The sequence below is a fragment of the Bubalus bubalis genome, chromosome 18, assembly GCF_019923935.1.
Source record: "Bubalus bubalis isolate 160015118507 breed Murrah chromosome 18, NDDB_SH_1, whole genome shotgun sequence".
Taxonomy (NCBI): Eukaryota; Metazoa; Chordata; class Mammalia; order Artiodactyla; family Bovidae; genus Bubalus; species Bubalus bubalis.
The window spans coordinates 16,601,263-16,619,803 of NC_059174.1; the positions used below are offsets into that span (position 1 = coordinate 16,601,263).

Consider the following 18,541-nt stretch of genomic DNA (forward strand, 5'->3'; position numbering starts at 1 on the left):
CTGGGGGCTCCTGGGAGCTCACGTGTTCTGTTTTTTGTCTGGATGCTGGCGGCATGGTAGCAAACTGACTGTTTATGACTTGTGTGCTTATCTACATGTCAGCCACACTTCAAACAGTTAAAAAAGAAAAAAGAAAAAAAACAAGGCCTGATTTAAATCAATAAATGTTAGCTTCATTTAAAAGAAATAATGTTTCAACATGAAAAAAATCAGATTTAAAATATTTTATTAACAAAAGCTTATCCGAAATCACTTGGTTTGCAAATTTTGCAATGAAACTGCTTTATGAATTAGAGTGATCTCTTTCTTGAGCTTTTTATTTCCCTCATGAATTATATTGAATTTAGCAAAACATGCTGCTTGGCACATAATAAAAACCCAGTAACTTAATAAACAAATGAATTTGGTTAAAACAAAAAAGTTTAAAAAAAGGACAAAGGAATTAAGTCTGTTTGATTAATATAAGGCAGACAACAGGCATTATCTTGCGAAATGGAGATGACCAAAACCGAGGCGTGCAGAAGTTAGGGAGGTTATACACTGTAGTGATTAGGAACGAATCTCTGCCCCTAGAAAAGCCAAATTGCCCTTTTCCCAGAGAGGAGCCAAAGTGCCTTTCTTATACCAGGGAAGGCCCTGCAACTCGGCAGTCACAGGCGGCTGGACAGAACACCCCTTGGTCCTGGCTCTTTAGGGAAGCGACAAATGGAGGGCTCAAGGTGTTGCTGCCCAGCAGTCTTGGGGGAAGGTCCAGGCGTGACCATTTGGTGAAAGGCCACCACATGCTGCTAACAGGTGGGGCTCCTGGGGTGTCTCCTGGGAGCCCAGTGGGGATTCCTTGGGTGGAGCCCATCCCCAGTGACCCCTTCTACCCACCGCAGGAGCAGAGCTGGGTCAGCCAGAAACTTAGGCCAACTTTCCGTTCCAAGAGCCAGGAAGGGCTGGAGCAAGGGCTGTCTGCAAGGTGCGGGTACAGGCTTGGGGAAGGCTTTTCCCAAGAGTGGACTGTGTACCCCAGCTGGCCCAAAATTCAGAGAAATAAGAAGGCAGAACACGTCCCTTAGGACAAAGCAAGCCCTCTTCCCTGATGTCATCAGCCTCCCCTATGGTCTTCCTCTCCAGCTGCTGTTCCTCTGCCCTGAGCGCTCTCCATCCACAGCCCCACCCCCTCCACCAGGCTGACCCCCATCCACCACACTCACACTTCTGTCTCTGGTCTCCTCGCCCAGGTAGGCGGTCAGCCCCCTATCATTGCCCATTCCAGCAGAAAAGTCATACTCAGAAGGGACTAGAGACTGACATCAGTGAGTGGATGCATGGACACCCCACTGTGGCTTCCGGAGTTATTCACTGGATAGTCATTCACTGGACAGTTATTCACAGGCGTGTGGACACAAGGGTTCAAGTCTTGGCCCTGCAGGTCTCATCTCAGAACAGCCCTGCCTCTGTTTTCACATCTGTAGGATAGGGGAATCATTCTTGCCTGCCCCAATGGGGAGTTGTAGAGACCCACCCAAGTAGGAAGAGGGTGAACAGCTGCGGATGGGACTGTGAAGGACACCTGGAAAGACCAGACAAATGGGGTCTGGGTTCAATCTGGATGGGGCCGTGGGGAAGGGAGAGGGTCGAGGCTCATGTCGTCAAGTCACTTCCTGTTGGGAGGGCTCTCAACCCCAGGCCTCAGACTTTCCTGGGAGTCACCTTGACAGTGATGGCGGATATGGAGGCCCCAAGGTGGGTGAAGCTGGGACAGTAATTCTGACGGTAATTCTCACGTGGCAGCGGCAGACGGCTTCGGGCTGGATGCTGAGACTTCCGAGGCAGGAAGCCCCCTGATGCCACCAGCGCTGTGGCGGATGAGGGCCTCTTCCCATCAGCTGGCTTGTGCCATCAGCCAGTCACCTTCCATTGTCCCCACACAGCACAACTTCCATCTGCTGGTGATGCTCAGACTGATGCTCAAAGCTCATGTTCAGGCCCTGGGCCAAGAAAGCTGGAAGTGTCAGACGACTAGAAACAATCTGAAGGAAGACACCGCCTCTCCCAGCGGGGCAGCAGATGAGATCTGGACGAGGGCTTGCTTCACCTAGCAGCTGGGGGCTGCTGGAGCCCAAGCCCGCTGGCCTCTGCCTGTTGAAATAGGAGGTCTTCATGTGGCGGACTCCTCCTGTCTTCAAGGCATGCATTGACCCTGCTGGGCTCCCAGGCCCTGTCAGCACGTGTGGAGCAGTGACAGGGGTCTACAGGGCGGGTAACGGGTGGCAGGAAGGCCCCTGCTTGGTAGAAAAGAGGCCGATGTGCTAGGAGGTCACCAGGAGCTCCACTCTGTCCTCGTTCAAAACCGTCCCCAGGTGTAAGTAGAGCCGGGAAGCGAGGACACACAGCTGGGCTGGTGGTGGGAGAAATGGCCAAGCCAGCTCCAGCCACTGGTCACAGGAGAGAGGGCCCCATCCCCCCGCTCCCTCTGCTCTCCTCCTGCTCCGAGTGTTGCCTCTGCGGGGCCGAGGATTTGTAAAATACTGGAAGTTGGATGAGACTTTGAGGACGAGCCCTTGCTGGAGCCACATGCGGGAAGGAAGGTGGGTGTCAGGAAAGGGAAGGACTGTCAGGGGCCAGGCCCTTGTCTTGGGATTTCATCCTGGAGGGACCAACTCTTCACAGGATGTCGGTTCTCAGTCAGGGGCTCGCTGGGATCCCTGGGCTTCCATTCACTGATCTCCCCAGTCTGGGGTGAGGCCTGGGTGCCAGCGTATTTACAGCCCTTCCTCCAGGTGGCTCTGATGCACATCAGGATTGAAAACCACCCATTATGAGGGTGGTGCCCTCACTTTTATTCAGAGATGAGGGGACTGGCCTCATCTGAGAGGGTGAGTAACTCCCTCTAGATCACACAGCAAGAAGGGCCAGAGCAGGGCCCACACACCTTCACTGCTAGGGCCGGCGGAGCATGGGGTGCTTTGGAAAGGGCCCTTCTGGCCTCCTCCCCTCCCTCAGCACTGCCCCAGGCACGCAGTGGCTGCTCGGGACAGCTGGGGGACGGGGGAGAGGGGCTGGCAAGCAGAGCAGAGGATTTGGTGCTGGGGCTTCAGCCCTCCGCCCACCACTTACCATGGCCTCAGGTTCCTTAGCCTTAAAATGGGAGTAAGCGGCAGGGCCCTGACCACCTCAGTGGGAAGGGGCTGCAAGGTGGGGGTGGGACCTGCTGTCGCCGTCGAGGGACCCTCTGGTCTGGGAGGTCGTGTGAGCCAGTGTCCGTAGCTTCTCCCGGCCAACCACAGGAGGCCCTCTCCTTCCTGCAGCCTTTTTTGGTGGCTGAAACCCTAGACTGATCCCGGAGCCAGACAGGCGGGCAGACAAGCGCATTCTTTTCAGGGGAGGCCCCCTCCTCCTCTCTCTGAGAGCCGCGAGGGGAGAGGGCAGGGCCTGCCCAGGCCTGACCCCAGACTGGGTTTCAGGCTGCGAGGCCAAGTCGGGCTCACTGGGGACCAGTGGAGGGAGTGGGAAGGAAAGCCCCAGAGGCCACTGTCTGCGGCGCGGAGTCTTGTGGGAGGAGGTGGCAGGGGGCTGATTCCAGAAGCCCTGGGGCTCGGGTGCTGCAGCTCCAGGGCTTACTCTGCGTGCTGATGACCAGTTTCTGGGCAAACCCCCTGCCTGCCCAGGCTCCGTTTCCCCGATGACTGTCACCAGCCCTGGAACCACATATGACACGAGACTGGAACCCGAGCTGTAAAAAAGGCTGCTTTCAGTTTCAAAAACCATCAAAGGTCATTCTACTGCTCTGCATCCCCGTAAAGGAAAAGAAAGGAGGGTATGACGCACACAGAGGCGTACTCCAGACAGCGCTTCTACAGTGCTGGTCAACTTAAAAAAACAACAACAACAATGTGTTCCCAGCACCTCCCACAGGAACCAGGCTGGACACGGGCCCCACGCCTCAGGAACGGGGGAGGCAGCTTCCTTCCACAGCCTCCCTCTGGCCAGCGGGCTGACCACCTTGACCCAGGTCACAAGCCCTCTACTCTGGTTACTGGATGGAGGGAGGCAGTCCATCTCGGGTGCCATTCTGGTGGCCAAGTCACCTTGGCGGAGTCTACCTCTTGGGGAGGTGAAATGGCCTGCAGGAATTCAAGTCCTGCATCCTGGAGAGAGAGACACACACACACACACACACACACACACACACACACACACACGCTTTGAGACACACACACACACACACACACACATGAGCCTCCAAGATGGAGACTTCAAAGGAGCGTGGAAGGGGCGGATGAGTCAGGGCGCAGCCTGGAGGGGCTGTGTCAGCCAGGGGATCAGCGCTCCCTCACTCTGTGGCCAAGCAGTAGTTCTGCTGGCATCCTCCTGTGTCCCTCCCTGCCGAGACCCCACCAGGCACTCAAGGGCACCGAGCGTTATCAGAGGACTGACGTCCTGCCTGGGGGACAGCAGGACCTCTGCGGCCCTGAGGAGGGTCTGGACCACACTCAGGATGAGCTGGCAAGAACAGAGAACATTCAGCATCCGGAAGACAAGGTCTCTGCCTCTGGGATGGCCTACAGGGTGTGAACAGTTTCGTGAAGTGTCCGCCGGGCTGCGGGGCAGAGCCGGTCGTGACTGTCACTGAGGTGGTTCTGTCAGGCGCTGCTCTAGGCCCGTTTCTTCCTCGTGGCAGCCCTGGACTAGCAGGGCTGGCCCCGTCACGGCTGTCTTACCAGTAAGGGCATGGCAGAACATGGAAGGTCTAACTCCCAAGCAGCCGGCCTGGCCTCTGTCCAGATAGGGGACAGAGCAAGGAAATCCACATGAAGGCGTTTGTGAGACACAACCGCAAGAGGATGAAGATGCCCTGGAGGAGCCAGTCTGTGTGAGTGTGGGGGTGGAGTCTCCTGAGATTCCTTGAAAACTGACCAGGGGGACACTTCTGCAGCACCGATGCACTGGTCTTGCTGTGTGTGTGGTCAGTCGCTCAGTTGTGTCTGACTCTTTGTGACCCCCATGGACGGTTGCCCACCAGGTTCCTATGTCCATGGAATTTTCCAGGCAAGAATACTGGAGTGGGTGGCCATTTCCTCCTCCAGGGTGTCTTCCCAACACACGATCAAACCCGGGTCTCCTGCTTGGCAAGTGGATTCTTTACCACTGAGCCACCTGGGGAGCACTGGTCTTTGGGATCTCCCTAAAGATGTGATGAGCCTCCCTTATTTAATCTGCCAAGTGTATGGACACTGATATGTATTTCACTTAAGAGTCTTTGATTTCAAGGGATATAAACCCAACATAAAGAAAAAGTGAAGCATGTCAGGGTAACAGGCTTCTGGGGAAGAGTGTGAGTGCCATCATGTTTCCATGACAACAGGAATCACACTGTCAAGCTTCCGCTTCTCTCCGCCCTGCCTCCCACCCAGGGCAGAAAACAGCCTCCATCAGATCTGAGCATGACACGTCTTAGCCCCCACCACCAGAGGGGGCAATCACAAGGCGTACTCTGACTGGCCTAGATTGGCCACCATGTGGGCAGCAAGTCAGAGCACACTGGCTCAGCAGGGGGCAGGTGCCCATTCCCGGACCTGGTGGTGGTAGAGACTTGACAAGAAGGAAAAATGAAGAGTAGTGGGTTCCAGGGAGCAACTGCCGAGAATCTGATACTTGAAGGCCTTCCTGGCTGCTAGATGCCGCTGTCAAGAAGGCACCATCCTCCAGTTCAATTGAGCAGACTTTATTGAGCACCTATTAAGTGCAAGGCACTGCGCTAGGTGCCGTGGGAAACACAGAGAGTGAACACAGAAAGCCCTGCCCACGAGGAGCTCACAGTCTAGAAAGAGAGGTAAGACAGAGCACACAATCAGCCACAGCGACACCAACCAGAGCGGCAAGTGCCGAAAGCAAGACAAGTGCTGTGGGGTCACAAGACACCATGAGGCTGCTTCTGCTCAGAAGCTTTAGGCAAGGGTACAGAGGACCCAGGGCCGGGCCTTTGAGGGGGAAGCCATCTGGGAGAAAGGGCATTTTTAGCAGAGAAGAGATTCACTCGGAGTGGGAGCCCACAGGTAACTGAGGAAATTGTGCGGCTGCAGTGAGTGGGCAGATGGGCTATACAGAGTGGGCCATCATGTACGACTGGGAGGTAGACTGCCAAGGATACTAAGCTCAGGAAGGTCTAAACTTGATACTCTGGTCAAGAGAGCCACTGGTCACTGCAAGAAGAGGGGTGTGCAGAAGCGTATCTTCAGAAGATAAATCTAGCAGCTGTGCAGTCTCAAGGGGGTAGTTACAGGCAGGAAAGCTGTGAGGTGGGCTGACAGGTCAGAGGCTGATGCCCACAGGGAGGCCATGAGCACAAGATGCGGGGGGGGGTGGGGGGGGGCAATGGCCAAAAAGGGACAACGGTGGGTGTGGGGACCTTGTGGCAGAGTGGGTGGGAAAAGACAAGAGAACAGATGCAGGCAGAGGGTCTGGGGGGCAGTGGGTCTGGGGATGTCTCAGGGCTTCTAGGTAGATCTAAATATGCACTCATAAGGGGCAGGGCTGGAGCTGGGAGTCACTTCAGCAAAGAGGGGGCGGTTCGAGTCAAGGAAGTGTGCTGATCTCTAAGGGTGAGCGCGTCTCAAAATGTGGTCCATGGACCACCTGTGTGGGAACCATCCAGGGAATTTGCTGAAATGGCAGATTTCCATGCTTTACGCCAGAGCTACTAAATAAACCTTTCTGGGTAGTGCCCAGTCATCTGTATTAAGAACTGCCCTCCCCATCATGCGTCCCATAGCTGGTCTGAAGTTTGGAAACCACCTGTTGAGCTGGTCTTTCTGCTGAACTGGCCTTTAGGTAAAAGAAGGAAAAGGAATGAAGACTGTTTAGGAGTGAGGGAAATCTCAGAAAATAGGGAAAGTAAGGGTCAACAGATGCAAAGAGTCGGACACGACTGAGCGACTGAACTGAACTACTCCTTGGAAGGAAACTTATGACCAACCTAGATAGCATATTCAAAAGCAGAGATATTACTTTGCCAACAAAGGTCCGTCTAGTCAAGGCTATGGTTTTTCCAGTGGTCATGTACGGATGTGAGAGTTGGACTGTGAAGAAAGCTGAGCACCGAAGAATTGATGCTTTTGAACTGTGGTGTTGGAGAAGACTCTTGAGAATCCCTTAGACTGCAAGGAGATCCAACCAGTCCATTCTAAAGGAGATCAGTCCTGGGTGTTCTTTGGAAGGAATGATGCTAAAGCTGATACTCCAGTACTTTGGCCACCTCATGCGAAGAGTTGACTCATTGGAAAAGACCCTGATGCTAGGAGGGATTGGGGGCAGGAGGAGTAGGGGACGACAGAGGATGAGATAGCTGGAAGGCATCACTGACTCGATGGACATGAGTTTGAATGAACTCTGGGAGTTGGTGATGGACAGGGAGGCCTGGTGTGCTGCGATTCATGGGGTCGCAAAGAATCAGACAGGACTGAGCGACTGAACTGAACTGAACTGAAGGGTCAACAATGTCATGCTATGGTTACTGAATGTGGACATGCAGATTCAGGATTGGGAAAAGGTTTCTGAATTTGGAAACTGACTGGTCTCCAATGACTTCCCTTGATTCATCCCATGTGATGGGGTGGAGGCCAAGTTTGCAGACACAGAAGTGGAAAGTGGGAAGGGGAAGGAAGGTAGCAATGAACAGAGATCCTTAGGGAAATCAGGTTGTTTTAATCTCAGGATGTGAAATATGTAGGGAATAATGAGAGGTAGATAACGAAGAAATGGAGTAGTCAGAGTAACTAACCAAACAAACTATAGCTGGGAGATGAGAGGAGATGGGCTGAGGGACACAGGATGGAAGAGGACAAGTGGGGACGTAGAAGGGTTGCTGGCGAGGTAGAGGTGGGGAGAAATTCCTTAAGGAAGGCTGTGTCTCAGAGATGTGTGGGAGGCAGGCTGGGCCTGAGTTGGGAGTGGTGCCAAGGCCCAACTCCAGGGGGCCCAGTGCCATTTGCCATGGTGGGGGTAAGGGCATGAGACTCAGTGGGGGTGGGGGTTCAGAGCATCATGGATTCTATGTGAGGATCATATTCCACAAATGCCACAATAAGCCTAAGCAATAAAGCAAGATTATCCCTCCTCTCACTGACACCAAAAGCTACAACAGGTCAGTGGAGTCCCTGGTGACAGTCACACCCTGCTAAGCCTGCCAGAACAATGCTGACCCTTCATCCAGGACGGCTGAGCCTTCTTACTGTTTTTCTAGCCACTGGACTGTAGGGTCTCAAACACTGGCTACTCGACAGAAAGACCAAACCAGTCTTTCTGCTCCCAGGTGGCAGTCTAGGGTGTGGGGAAGAATGTAGGCCCAGAGATCATTCAGCATCACTGCCTACTTATTCTTTTCCAGACAACTTCTCCGAGTCTACTGAAGGAGGGTGGCACCCTCTGCCCTGCCTCCTGCTTCACAGGAATGCCATGGAATACAGGATGCAGAGTCACCTGGAGGAGTTACAGGAAACACTGCTGCAGACAGTCCCCAAGGTGGTTCCAAAAACCTACCAGGGGAGGTAGACCGGGAGTATCAACACTGAGCCTAGTATTAAGAGGAGTCTGAGAACAAGTCATGACTTCTTAAAATAATGGTTTGAGAATTGAGCTTTAAAATATTAAATTTAACTATACTTGATAGATTTCAGAAAGAACTGTGGATTCTGTTTCATGTTATAATTTACCAAGGTAAGTAAGTAATGCTTTTCTGAAACTCCTCCCACTTACCTTCTGCACTCTTCCTTCCTGCACCCAAGAAAGAGGAAAGGGGCTGGTGGAGCTCTCAGAGACAATACTAAGATCACAGAGGCTTATGTAATTCAAAGGTCAGGTCACTTCTAGAGCCTAGAAAACTCCTGACCTCTAGTCCTAGCCAGCTCTACCTAGCATCAGTGGTGCCTCAGCCCCCCTCCCAGGAAGACCAGTGGGTAAGTCCTGGCAATCAAGGCATGCCCCTCAGGTCCTTCTCTGAACAGGAGCAGTGCTGGATTGGCAAGGCCACTTGACCTGGAAGGTAAAGTCACTGTGAGAGGGACCCAGCCCTCACACCTCTGCTGTTGTTTTTTAAAACCATCATTTGTGAAGCTGAGGCACAGGGGCTGTGATTGAAGTTGCCTTCTGGCCTCCACGTGCACAGCTGGATGACTTGGGTATCCTACCCCCAGCTGACAACCAGCTCCACACCAGAATGCATCTTAAAGGCATCCAAGAGAAAAAGTGACTGAAGTCCGAATTTGGCCACCTGAGGACTCTGGACTCACCCCTGGAGGGATGCAGGATCATATGTGCCTAGAGGGAGCACTGGGGGGGAGCCAGCCAGGTCTGCTCATGGCCAACTAAGTCCCTTCACCATGAAGAACAAATCTGCACTGAGTCCTCTGGAATTGTTTCTGGGGGCCACAAGAGATGTGATCTACAAGGCAGATGTGAAACTGATCGTGAGCAGCCTGGGGAAAGAGCAAATATAAAATACAAAGCCCTTTGAAGGTCCAGAGAACAAGAAAGATGTTAACAGTTAATTATCCAGAAAAAGAATTTTCACTGACACAGAATTTAGGCAACACTGAAAACACAATACTAAGATATCAATTCTGAGACAGACCCATAGGAAGGGCAGCTTAGGAGAACACTAAAGAGATTAACACAGGAAAAATAAATACAGGGCTCTGGGCCCCCACAGAAGCTACTAATGCTATTTATTGGCTTGGGTCATTCTTGAGAATAGAAAACCAGTTTTTTGGCAAAGCTGCACAAACTTCACATGGGGCATCTCCCAAGGTTGTGGACACCAAACGACTGTAATAATGATGCTCTTCACTAAACTTCCTCACATCCCACTAGCATCTTCAGAAGCTAAGATGTGACTTCTAGAGTCAGTCAGGGACTGAGTGGTGCGTGTCCCAGCCATGCACGAGGGATCCAGTTCACAGCTGTGGACTTGGGCGCGTCCAGACAGAGGGCACTTGGAGCCTCAGTTCCCTCTTCTGCCAGGTGGGAAGGGAGGAAGGGCTGGACTACGTGGGCTCTCAAGTTTCTCCCAGCTGGATACTCCGTGCGTCTAACTCTGCCCTGGTCATTAACAATGGCTAGGCACAAGGTGCCATCTAGTGGCGTCACTTGTCCACTCTCACAAATGGCTCCAATGAAAGACCCCAGAGGAGCAAAATTAACTCCTACAGACTCTAATTCCAGGGGTGAGGGTAGAGGAGGCCAGGAGGGTGAGCACACTTCATGTCAGTGGACGTGACATAGTCATCTCAAGAAAATATACTTTAAAGAGTTCTTGCTTTCCCTAAGAAAGCAACTTTTTTTTTTTTTAAGAAAGGCTAATCATATTCATTTGTCAATATTTTCAGCATTAAGGAAAATAGTTTAAAAAACATAAAAATGTAAGTGCACTCAAGAGTAACTGCTATTAAACAGTTCTGAACAGGCAGAAAATGTAGACTTTCCTTTTACAGAAAATGTTAAATCCGTAATAGCAGCATAATGTATATATATAAAAAAGCTGGTTTTGAAAACCCAGATTTTTTTTATACACAAAACATCTGTGTTTTTTTTTTCTCCTATACACTACAACAGCATTTCCACTGGGAAATTGGTTTTTTCACATTATGTCACTTCCTGCTGGCACATGCAGATACTAGCTTGAGTGTGTGTCTTCAGCCCAGAGCCCCAGTTCCCAACAGCCTTTAGTCCAATACCATGGCGGAGAGCGCGTTCAGGTCTTTCATGTATGGATGAGCTGCCAAGATCTGGTCGATTTTCAGTTTTTGCTCCGAGTCAGGGAAGATCTTCAGAAGGGCTTCCCTCAGCTCGTTGGTTTCTGCAGGAGATCTCTGTGCTGGCATGGGCAGATTCTGCTGGATGTTGGAAAGGTTGGGCAAAAGTGGGAAGCGGGGTTGCTGAGGAAGCCAGTGGCTGGGTGGGGTGCCCTGAATCCGGGTCGGAGGCTGGTGGCTGGTGCTGGCTGCCTGGGCGCCAGGGACTCTGAAGCTGGGGTCAAACATGCCCACATTTGGCAGGGCGTTGAGTAGGGGCTGCATATCTCTGTGAATGGAAGCAAGCCCTGGTGAGCTAGGTTAGGAGACAAACAAGAAATCTGTCTAAAAATATCTGCTTCTGACTCCAAAACTCAAGGAGCTACTCCCTGGCCTCTGAAGGCAAGAGAAGACGGCAGCCATGGCAGGGAGGGCAACCACCCACAGACAGGCCCGTGGGGATGCCGCTAACACCAATTCCAGCCCAGTCGTGACAGGGAATGCTGGCTCTTTATGAGCCACTCCACTTCCTGGCCTGCTGCTGTGAGGACTGACCCCATCCAGCTGCTTGGCTCTGAACCAGGGTGTACCAGGAAGCTTTCAAAAGATCTGGACGCAGGACCATACTCTCTTGCAGATTCAGATTCTCTGTGGGGCCAGGCTGATGGGGATCTTTGGGCAGAGAGGCTGCCTCCCCAGCCCCTCAAGTCTGAGTGAGATGTTGGTGTCCACAACTTGAATGCACATGAGTGTGTCTAGGGCATCTCTACCATTAAAAAGACCCCCACCTGATTCTGCTTGCAGTAGAGAAATGGGGCTGCTGAACACTTTTCCCAACTTCAAAAGCTCAGTCCCTCTGTTGGGGGAGGGGGGGTTGCGGCAGGGGGTGCAATGACTAACTTTGTATTCAATGGGTCTTATGTGAGTAGGCAAGACTGACCCTGCTGCCAGGCTGCTGAGGCTGGAGAAGGAGACAGAACTCTCCATTAAGTTTGACCCATGGACCCTGATGCTTGCACACAGGCCTGAGGTCTTAAAGCCTAGCAGAGAATTTCCAAGTTAAGACTTTGGAAGAAAAAATAAGATGTATGGCCATTCAGCAGGTGTTTAAAATGGCTACCATTCTCTTGGTGGAGGTAGGTAGAGAAGCAGGACCTTTGGGAACGGAGTGTGTAATAAAACACAAAGGCTCAAAAGAGAAATGATTCACAAGACCTGGGAGTGGAAGTCATGCCAGTCTCGTGTGCTGAAGACACTTCTGTGTGAGCCACCTGCCCTTTCCAATCCAAACCCAGAATCCCCCAAAGGCCCTGTCATAAACGGAGAGGATCAGCTCTAAAGTCTCACTGTCTTGAAACGCTGGGGGAGCTGTCTCTCACTTCTTTCAGCTTACACCCCTTTCAGCTGAGAAATACACAGAAATGTAGCTTATTTCACTTTTTAAAAAGAGAAAAGGCCTATCACTGGGGAATATGATCTGTCCACTTAAGAATGGACAATGTCCATTCTTGAGAATTCTGAAAATGGAAACACGTCTTTAAACACACACAAACAAAGAAACCCCAATCTACAAGAAAGAAAACCTAAGCTATCAAATTAATTTCAGACAAATATAGAATACTTGCTTCTCTACTCAGTGAGGTAGATAGTAACAGTTTCCCAGGTAGTGATTCCTGAATAGTAAATAAATTCATATAAGCATAAAATATTCAAAGTAAATGACTTGGCAAAATGAATTTAAAAAGATACTCTCACACACACATAGAACCTAATTAGCATTCACTAGTAAGTGACCCCTAGCAAAATCTGCTCTGTCTTCTTTGGCCTACAGAAAGTCTGGCTCTCCATCCTCTCTTCTGGGATTAAAACCAAATGGACCACAAATGAAGATTTGGTCTCTGGGAGACATTCCACCAATATTTCACCAGCACTAAATTTAAGGCTAGTTTTTAAAATAAAAGACCATTTATAATATTCAGGGAGAGAGTGCACTTGCACTTGAAGCACAAAACAACAAACAAATTTGTAAACACAAGACAATCTGGAAAAGGAAATATATACCTAAGGAAGACTTCCTTCCGAAGAAATTCTTCTAATCGAGGTCCACTTCTTCCCAGAGGGTCATCAGGAACCATAAATATGTCCCCCACAAAGGTATACTGGAGCAATCTACAACAGGGAGAATAATTACAGTGTGGGAGAAAAAAGTAAATTAAAAGACTGCTTAACCGAATCCATCTGCAATGCAAGAGAGCCCGGTTCAATTCCTGAGTTGGGAAGATCCCCTGGAGAAGGGATAGGCTACCCATCCCTTCTTGGGGTATTCTTCTATCAGTATTTCCTTCTGCCAGTATTCTTGGGCTTCCCTTGTGGCTCAGCTAGTGAAGCATCTGCCTGCAATGTGGGAGACCTGGGTTTGATCCCTGGGCTGGGAAGATCCCCTGGAGAAGGGAAAGGCTACCCACTCCAGTGTTCTGGCCTGGAGAATCCCGTGGACTGTATATGTATAGCGCATGGGGTCACAGAGAGCTGGACGTGACTGAGAGACTCTCACTTAACCACTAAAGCAAAGAAAACCAACACACCCCAGTGAAACCACTTTCTCTTTTGGATACAAATACAACAGAGTAAGAAACTTTTACCTACTGGCTCTCATATTTCTTATCAAGACTTTCAGATTTTTATCTGGGCTTGGGAAGCAGCTTCTTTTCCTAATATAATGTTCAATATAACTTTGAAAAACAAGATGGAAAGACTGTCACCTTAGGATACAATGGGTGCTCAACAAAGGTTTAATTTTTCAATAAGTGAGCTCATAAGCAAACCTACTGATGTCCTTTTAAAAAAGGGAATTAGTGTATGAAGAAATACTGAAGGTCAGTTGAATATGATTTATCAAGTCTAGAAAAATGTTTTAAAAAAAGTCCAAATGTCTGATTTGCTGCCTGGATCCTGGTTTCTGTCTTGCTTTATGACTTCTGAAGGCTGGTGTGTGAGGGAGTCTTCACTGCACTTAAACCTTCTATGCACACAGATGAGTGTCTGATAAATACTGACAGTGAGCTCAGGGCACAAATCCAACAGAAACATGTGCTAGAAGATTAATGGCTTGTTAACTGTGCCCAGAAGGTCAAAGACCAATTCTCACTTCAGCTATCACCAAAGTTTCTTAACAGCATATGGGTCAAATGCATATAGTAACTAACTTTCACCTGGGTATCATATTCTAAAACCCTCTAATCAAAAAACATAAATATCAGACAAGAGGCAACCATGAAACCCCCTAGACAGGTAAGTATGTAGTTACACTGGTTATATACCAGTTATACACAATCTCAAGGTATGTTTTTTAGATTTCCGGCATTTATGACTCATCCCTGGCACTACCATAAGACTACTGGTTTTTGGTAAGTACTTGTCAGATGATGCTTGTTTACAGAAAGTCCTGGAAGCCTGTGCTCACTGATCTTAATGTAGCTGAACACACTCAGGGTGTCATCACAAACAGAAAACTTTGTTATTTTGGATATTCAATGTGCTTTCAATTCAGATGACTAAACTTTGATGGTAAAATGCTCAAGAAAAGTATCAGATATTAAAAACTAGAAATATTCTTTCCTTTCCCCAAAGTGAAAACCCAGTCCGCATACTGATTTTGGTACTATCCTCTTGCTGAAATCACAGCTGTTATCAAACTTAGCCTTCATATTTCACTGTTGAGTAAAGCCTGGGGGAGGCCCAATGACTTGCTCAAGTGTCCCTCGGCATCAGGCCACGGTCAAGCTAGGTAGTCATTTCTGCTCCATCACACAGTTAACAGAGTTAACTGGGCCACAAAGATACGCCTCTTGCCAGGGGACACTGGTCTACAGAAGACACCTGTGGGCACCAGAGCACGTTCACACATCACTTGCTGGTGCTGCTCTGTGCCCGGTCCTCCCGCTTCCTGACGGGGGCCAGCTACCCTGTGGATTGGAAGCACAGTCGTATGATACCTTTGGTCTCCTGAACTGCTTCCAAAGTGGACAAAAAACAAACAGTAAACAACAAAAAGCATCTCTGACCAAAGACAAAGAAAAAAGTATTACCTTTTTGTAATTATTTCTCTCCAGGAGACTGACTCGGTCACAAACTCTCTGAAGTTATCATTTGTTACAATTATGCCACCAGTTTTGTCCGCTAAGTGTAGTAGAAACCTATGGTAATATAAGAGTGGTTAAAACAGGCAAGCAGGCATCCCTGGTTCAGAGTAGCTTTACTATAAAAAACAAAAGGATTTCCTCTCCACAAGGAAATCAAAGAATTTAACCAAGGCTGGGATGCAGAAAAGTTAAGCCCCTGTCAAGTGAACATCAACCTGAAATACTGAACACCTGAAATAACTAGAATGATTATAAATGAAGGCCTGGTTTTCATAAAATCTTTTTAAAAAATAATCTTAAGCATAATTTATACATTTTTCTAGACAAGTTGTATTATCAATAGAGTGGTAATATGATAATGCATGAGGACTAGAGAAGGAGTGACAGAATTGATGCCTGTGAAATCACTATTCAGTTTTCAGTTGCTAAGCTACGGTACTTTGGTTCTAAGATTAGCCTTGCCACAGTCAGCCTTGCATTTTTTTTTTTTTAGCCTAAATGCACATTTTCTGCCCTGACTTAAGAAGAGATGTCCAGAACTGCCATTAGGTTTAGTCCAAGTTATAGATCCATGCAAATGAAAATTATGAGAAGATATATGGCGATCATACGGGCTTCCCTGGTGGCTCAGAGGTTAAAGCGTCTGCCTGCAATGCGGGAGACCTGGGTTCAATCCCTGGGTTGGGAAGATCCCCTGGAGAAGGAAATGGCAACCCATTCCAGTATTCCTGCCTGGAAAAGCCCATGGACGGAGGAGCTTGGTGGGCTACAGTCCACAGGGTCATAAAGAGTCAGACACGACTGAGTGACTTCACTTTCACTTTTCACTTTCATATGGTGATCAAAAAGTGTAACAAGTAAACATTACAGAGAATTCTATTTCATTATTCAAGATTATTCATGTTCAAACCCTCTCAATGAGAGATTTGTGAGGACAATATGAGTTTCATCCCCTAGTCAGGATGACCACATTTGTCTGAGGCAACGCAGATAATGAAACAATAAAATAAGTGAAATCACTGAATTAAAGGTGCAAAACAACTGCTTTTATTATCAGTAGGGGGTACTTAAAAGGAGATCAAAAAACAAGCCTCATTAGTTTCAGAAATCTTACGAAACCTTGATAAGTAAATATGATTTAGCATGAGTATCTTAAATTATTTCTAATTGGCATGAACAGTGAGCAGTAATGTTTGTCCACAAGTATTAACGAAAATAGGCAGTAAAGCTTCTGGGTGTGTACTGTGAATCAGGACACATGTTCACATCCGCTAAAAACCCAGAGAGCCATATAAATTAAGTGAAAACCTAGCTGACATACTTGTGTATGCATTCAAATTCTGTAGGTGTGAGAAGGAAGCTGCTGCGTTAAAAGCATCTGAAGGCACTTCGTGAGCCTGGCAGTCCAACCTGCCTTTTCACGTGAGCTCTCCAGGGTCCCTGCCCAGAATCTCTGGAGCAAGGGTAGTCCCTCCACCCCAATCTCCCAATACTTTCTCACCTATGCCCCTACCCCCAGGTGCCTCCTCCTGCACTCTTTCATGCCATCTCGGATTCTCCCCAGATCTGCTCTCTCATACCAGCCTGGTGAAGGGCAAGGGGTTGTCAGTGAGGAGGCCCTTTAGACCTTTTGCTGAATGTCTGTTCACTCCAAGTTCTCTTCCCCTGCCAAGCTCCTCTTTTCATCTCTCACCCATCTGACCATCATTCACTACCTTGGGTTACAAGCTAAGCACTGTCTTCAACGTGAGGCAGCGCTGTGGTAGAACAATGAGGCAAAAGCACCAGGAAGCTGTAAGTGCTGGAGGTCAGAGTGAAAGAGGGTGAGGGCAGGAGAGCAAAGAGCAGGAGGCCAGCACTTCAGTTCCCAGACACTCGTCTCAGCACCTGCTATCTGAGCAATGTACCAACCTAAGAAACGCAGCTTATTCCTTTAACATGAGGGGCAGCTGAGACCATCTTCTATTATATGGAAGAAATACTGAGGGCTCAGGCATCACAATGACAGACTAAGTCACCAGCCAGATATAACCAGGAGGAGACAGAGGAAGTGTGAAAAGCACTCTTGAGGCTGCCGCACTAAGACAAGACAAACATTACTTCTAGGAAGTATTTAAAAAGACTACAACTCAATATGGGCTTTTTACTTACAGATTCTCAGCCATGTTTTATTAAAAAAGTTTTTTAACTCAATAGCTTCTTTGGTAATGTCCCTGAGTGTATTAGTATAACCTTAAAGACTATGAATGTTAAAATTCTCAAACTCGGGTCAAGCATGTCCTTTTAAGATGTGGATTCAGGTGCCTGATGAACTGTCTGGTGGAGCAGGTGGCTGGCTCCTCACCACCCCACACCCACTTTAAAAAGGAAAACAGCCTTTCATACCTGTCATCATGAGAAGCAATTCTTTCTCCAAAGACCATCCGTGCAGGAGTTAAAGATAATATTCCAAGCTCCTGGAGCTGGGTTAAGAAGTGCTGTTCTGTTTATGGAATAAGTTGAATACACATTCAGAAAAAGGCTATCTACCCAGATGTTTGAATAAATGAAAGCATCCCCAAATGTTTCACTTGGAGACTTGTGGGTAACTTTTTTTCTATTGACTCACAAAGATTGCATTTTATGAACTTACTGGGAAGGGGGGAAAAATCAAGGAAGACATATTCCAAAACAAATGTAATGTAAAAATTGACTTTAGCTATTTTTTAAACTTAAAAATGTTCAACTTATTTGCTTTGTAAGAAGAATAAACCATAAACCTATACATAAAGGATCTTACTATTAAGAACTTTTTCTCAGCTACATTACAAGCAACAGAGGACAAAGAGAGTGAGGGCCCAAGTCCCTGAGAGAGGGCAGGGGTTGGAATAGAAGAGGGATGCCAGAGAGGCAGACAGACTGTTCTGTCCTGATCCCAAGAAAGGTCTGCTTGGTCCCTATTCCAAAAGTCTGTCAAATCTCCCTCTGATTGCTACCCTATCTAATCTCTTCTGTTATTGGTACAAATATTTACTGATTTTCATGGGAGTGGGTCATGACAGAGAATAAAAGAGGGCCAAAACCACAAACGAGTAATAGGCAAAATAGCAGCTACAGGCTCAGGGTCTGAGATTCCCACTACTGCATTCCCTACAATGGTACTCACCACTGACTTAGGCTGAAATGTTCTAACACAGTGCTTTATGGCTCTACAAATGCAAGCACATAAGGCTTACAAGACTCTTTCAGGGATCCTACTGCAAAACGACTGAAATGAGTAGTTCTGCCTCATTCTCAAGGACCCTCTGCTAGGACAAATACACTTCCCCTGAGGAGGGAAGTTGGGATACCTGGGAAGTGTACTTTTACCATTTCTACCTCAACAGCGACTAAGTTTTATTACTTCCTGCTGAATGTGCTGGGTGAGTCCTGTTCTCACCCTTCCTCCTCCCAGTCTACCTTTATTTCCAGGTAGTCTGATGCATCAAGCTGCTTGGCACAACCCTTTCACCAATCTTCCTATTAAGACCCAAGAAAAGAAAAACCTTAACTTTCTCTGGATATTTCAGGATCCACAATAAGTTCAAATCTTTCATGTGTGGCCTGCAGGTCAGCCATGCAGTACCACACAGTGAACATAAA

The 18,541-nt window shown here is 48.4% G+C and overlaps 1 protein-coding gene across 8 annotated transcripts in view; it reads right to left on the reverse strand.

Annotated features, from left to right (window-relative positions):
* Positions 1-209: 209 nt before the first annotated feature.
* The window catches only part of N4BP1 (NEDD4 binding protein 1), a 63,533-nt gene continuing 45,201 nt past the window's right edge, over positions 210-18,541 (reverse strand). For 4 of the 8 annotated variants that reach the window (XM_025268610.3, XM_025268609.3, XM_025268611.3 and 1 more), the window contains 4 exons: positions 17,306-17,402; positions 14,867-14,974; positions 12,840-12,947; positions 210-3,724 (listed from right to left, as the gene is read on the reverse strand). In XM_025268610.3, the coding sequence (XP_025124395.1) occupies positions 3,166-3,724; positions 12,840-12,947; positions 14,867-14,974; positions 17,306-17,402 (872 nt within the window). In that variant the 3' untranslated portion in view covers positions 210-3,165. The other 4 variants (XM_025268613.3, XM_006043883.4, XM_044931219.2 and 1 more) reach the window with 3 other exon arrangements.